The sequence below is a fragment of the Seriola lalandi genome, unplaced genomic scaffold (genome assembly GCF_002814215.2).
Source record: "Seriola lalandi dorsalis isolate HSWRI2012SDOR001 ecotype SW California unplaced genomic scaffold, Sedor1 jcf7180002028748, whole genome shotgun sequence".
Taxonomy (NCBI): domain Eukaryota; kingdom Metazoa; phylum Chordata; class Actinopteri; order Carangiformes; family Carangidae; genus Seriola; species Seriola lalandi.
The window spans coordinates 1-3,271 of record NW_019499393.1 but is presented as its reverse complement, the minus strand read 5'-3'; the positions used below and the strand labels follow the sequence as shown (position 1 = coordinate 3,271).

The 3,271-nt window shown below is 48.2% G+C and overlaps 1 protein-coding gene across 1 annotated transcript; it reads left to right on the top strand.

Annotated features, from left to right (window-relative positions):
- Positions 1–329: 329 nt before the first annotated feature.
- Positions 330–3,259, top strand: LOC111646136 (uncharacterized; the record flags this gene model as incomplete). The annotated part of the gene is made up of 1 exon (XM_087180206.1): positions 330–3,259. A coding segment is annotated over exon 1 (2,913 nt), but the record flags the coding sequence as incomplete, so codon positions are not given.
- Between the last annotated feature and the right edge of the window lie 12 nt (positions 3,260–3,271).

The window sequence follows — 3,271 nt, the reverse complement described above, 5'->3', positions numbered from 1 at the left end:
AGCGATGGTATGGTCCAGATTAGGTCTGGATGGAAGGGCCTATATAAAGCAGTTGCTTTTGTCGTCGAGGGGGGAATGACACATCAGTGTAGCTGTGTACGCATGATGTTGAGTTGAGTTACTATGAGTTAACTTTAATCAGTTAGGCCTAGATTAATTATTTTGAGTTTTTTGTTAAGTGTGAACATAGACTGCACTGTAAATAAATCACTTTGGTATCCCTGGACAAAATTCTCCGTGTCTGCCTCCTACTCAACGGCCACTCGGGTCGGCCTACATCACACAGACTAATATCTGGTGTTGGACGTGCAAAAGCTACTCTCGCCAGTAGGAGGCAGTGAAGAAAATGTCAACCAGGCAAAAGAAACCTCAAGCAACTGAGTGTCCTCCAGAGGTGTCTCAAGATGTCTGTCACCAGCAGGGGGCAGCAGGTGGTCAAGCCAAGGAGCAAGAGAGTATAGCTGATCTGGCAAGTCTTCTAAGATGTCTGGTGCAACAGCAGGCTGATAGTGATGCCAGGATTGAGCAGGAGCGCAAACGACAGGAGGAGAGGTGGAAGCGAATCCAGCACCAATTTTCCCAGCTCCAACATGAGGTGCAACAGGACCGCCAGGATCGTCAGCAGCTGATGGGAGATTCCGCAGCCACACCCACCCCCTCTGTTGAGCTTACAGCGGAGCCTCCTCAAATCCCAGCAATCCAAGGCAGGCCTGAGGTCGACTCATTACTGTTGGCTAATGGAGGACAGCGTTCCAGCTTGGTGAGGCCCTCAAACTGGAAAAGCCCCAAAATGCAGCCATACAGTGAAGGTGAGGACATTGAACATTATTTAATCACCTTTGAAAGGATCGCTCATGCCTGTCAGTGGCCTCAGGAAGAGTGGGCGCTTCACCTGGCTCCATTGCTAACCGGTCGAGCCCGTTCTGCTTATGTAGCTATGGACATTGATGACACCATGGACTATGCAAAAGTAAAGTGTGCTGTCTTGAAGAAGTATGAAATCAGTGCAGAGACCTACAGAGTGAGATTCCGGTCGAGTGTACCAGCAGAAGAGGAGACCCCTAAAGAGCTGCAGGTCCGCCTCAAAGACTTGTATGACAAGTGGATGGCTCCCAAAGAAAAGACAAAGGAACAGATTGGAGATACCATCATTATGGAGCAGTTCCTCAAAGTCCTGAATCCTGACCTTCGTACATGGATTAAAGAGAGGAACCCAAAAACTTCCAAAGAAGCAGCAGAATTGGCTGAAGCTTTCCTGGCTGCCCGCCGTCCATCAAAAGAGTACCTTCCAGCCAAGTCCCGCCCACCCACCTCTTCTGGTAAGCCTATCAGTGGCAGTGACTTTAAAACGAGAAACACAAGACATAGTTCTTTCCCCTCAAATTCAGTTAAATTTGAGCTTAGAAATAGAACCCCCTTAGTGTGTCACTCATGTGGTCAGACAGGTCATTTTAAAGCAGATTGTCCTAAAGGCCAGATTAGTAAGAACTACATGTGTTTTGCTCCCAAGTTACTGGTAAGCGAGCTGGAGAGAGAAGAAGTCTCTGATTGTCAAGGTGAGGAGCTTACAATAGGAGTGTTAATTGAGGATAGACCCTGTGTAGCTCTTCTAGATTCAGGAAGTAACCGCACCCTAGTCAGACAGGATAGCCTCCCTAGGGATGTTGTTTATTGTGGAGGGACAGTAGATGTGTTCTGTGTCCACGGTGACAAAGTAGGTTACCCCATAGCTAAGGTAGCTATCCACGTTGAAGGCCAACTTTACCTGCTATCAGTAGGGGTATTGGAGCAACTGCCCTATCAGGTTGTGTTAGGCTCTGATCTTCCTATCCTTGCTGAGTTAATAGCTAAGCAATCTCGTGAGGCCAGAGCTGGTTGTACCAGTGAAAGTTTGCTAGCAGTCACAAGGTCCAAAAGTAAGCTGGAACAGGCTAGTGCAGAAGAAGCATGGGAGGAGTTACCATTCTCAGGGGAGGAAGTGCCTGGGGTGGAGCATATCAAGCAGTGTAAGGAGCGTAAAAGCAGGAGCCAGAGGAGACAGGATAGAGTCAGGGGTACAAAAGTAGCTGAGCATGTGTCCAAGCCTTTAGAGCCTGACCCTTTTTTCATCCCAAGTGACATTGCTAAGCTGCAGAGACAGGACCCCACTCTTACAACTTTGTTCTCTAGATGCAAGCCTGAGTCAACCCAGGTCACAGGAACAGAAAAGGAAGTATTTGTGGTCAAGGGAGATATATTGTATCGCCGCAGTCAGATTGGTGATCAGCTAGTCATCCCCCAGAGTTTGAGGCCCATAGTCCTTAACCTGAGCCATTCTATCCCTTGGGCAGGACACTTAGGACAGACAAAAACATTCTCTAGGATGGTTCCCCGTTTTTACTGGCCCCAGCAGTACGCTGACACAGTAAAATACTGTCAGTCTTGTCCACAGTGTCAATTAACAGCACCAGGCAGGAAAGGAGATAGGGCTCCCCTGATAAGCATGCCCATCATTGACACGCCCTTTTCCCGCATTGCCATGGACATTGTAGGCCCCCTAGAAAGGAGTAGTGCAGGCCAGAAGTACATCTTGGTCATCTGTGATTATGCTACAAGATACCCTGAAGCTTTTCCTCTGAGGAAGATTAAGGCCCGCCAGATTGTCAACTGCCTCATTCAACTGTTTTCAAGAGTTGGAATCCCAAAGGAAATCATCACTGACCAAGGCACCAATTTCACTTCAAGCATGTTGAAGGAGGTTTACAGACTGCTTGGAATTCAAGGTGTGAGGACCAGTCCCTACCATCCACAGACAGATGGCCTCGTTGAGCGCTTTAATAAAACCCTCAAGTCCATGCTGAGGAAATTTGTGAATGAGTCGGGGTCAGACTGGGACCAGTGGCTTCCATTCTTGATGTTTGCTTACAGAGAGGTCCCACAATCATCAACTGGGTTTTCACCTTTCCAGCTGCTATATGGACATTCAGTGAGAGGTCCAATGGATGTCTTGAAGGAGGCCTGGGAGGGGCCTTTGCCACAACAGCAGTGCAGTGAGCTCTCATATGTTCTGAAGATGAGAGATAAACTGGGACAATTTCAAGAACTTGCAAATGACAACCTGGGCCAGGCACAAGAGCGACAGAAGAAAAGGTATGACACAGCTTCAAGATGGAGAGTTCTGCAGGAGGGCCAGAAAGTTCTCCTATTGCTGCCAACGTCTGACAGTGGCCTACTGGCCAAGTGGCAGGGACCATACAAGGTCACAAGAAAGACAGGTCCAGTCACCTATGAA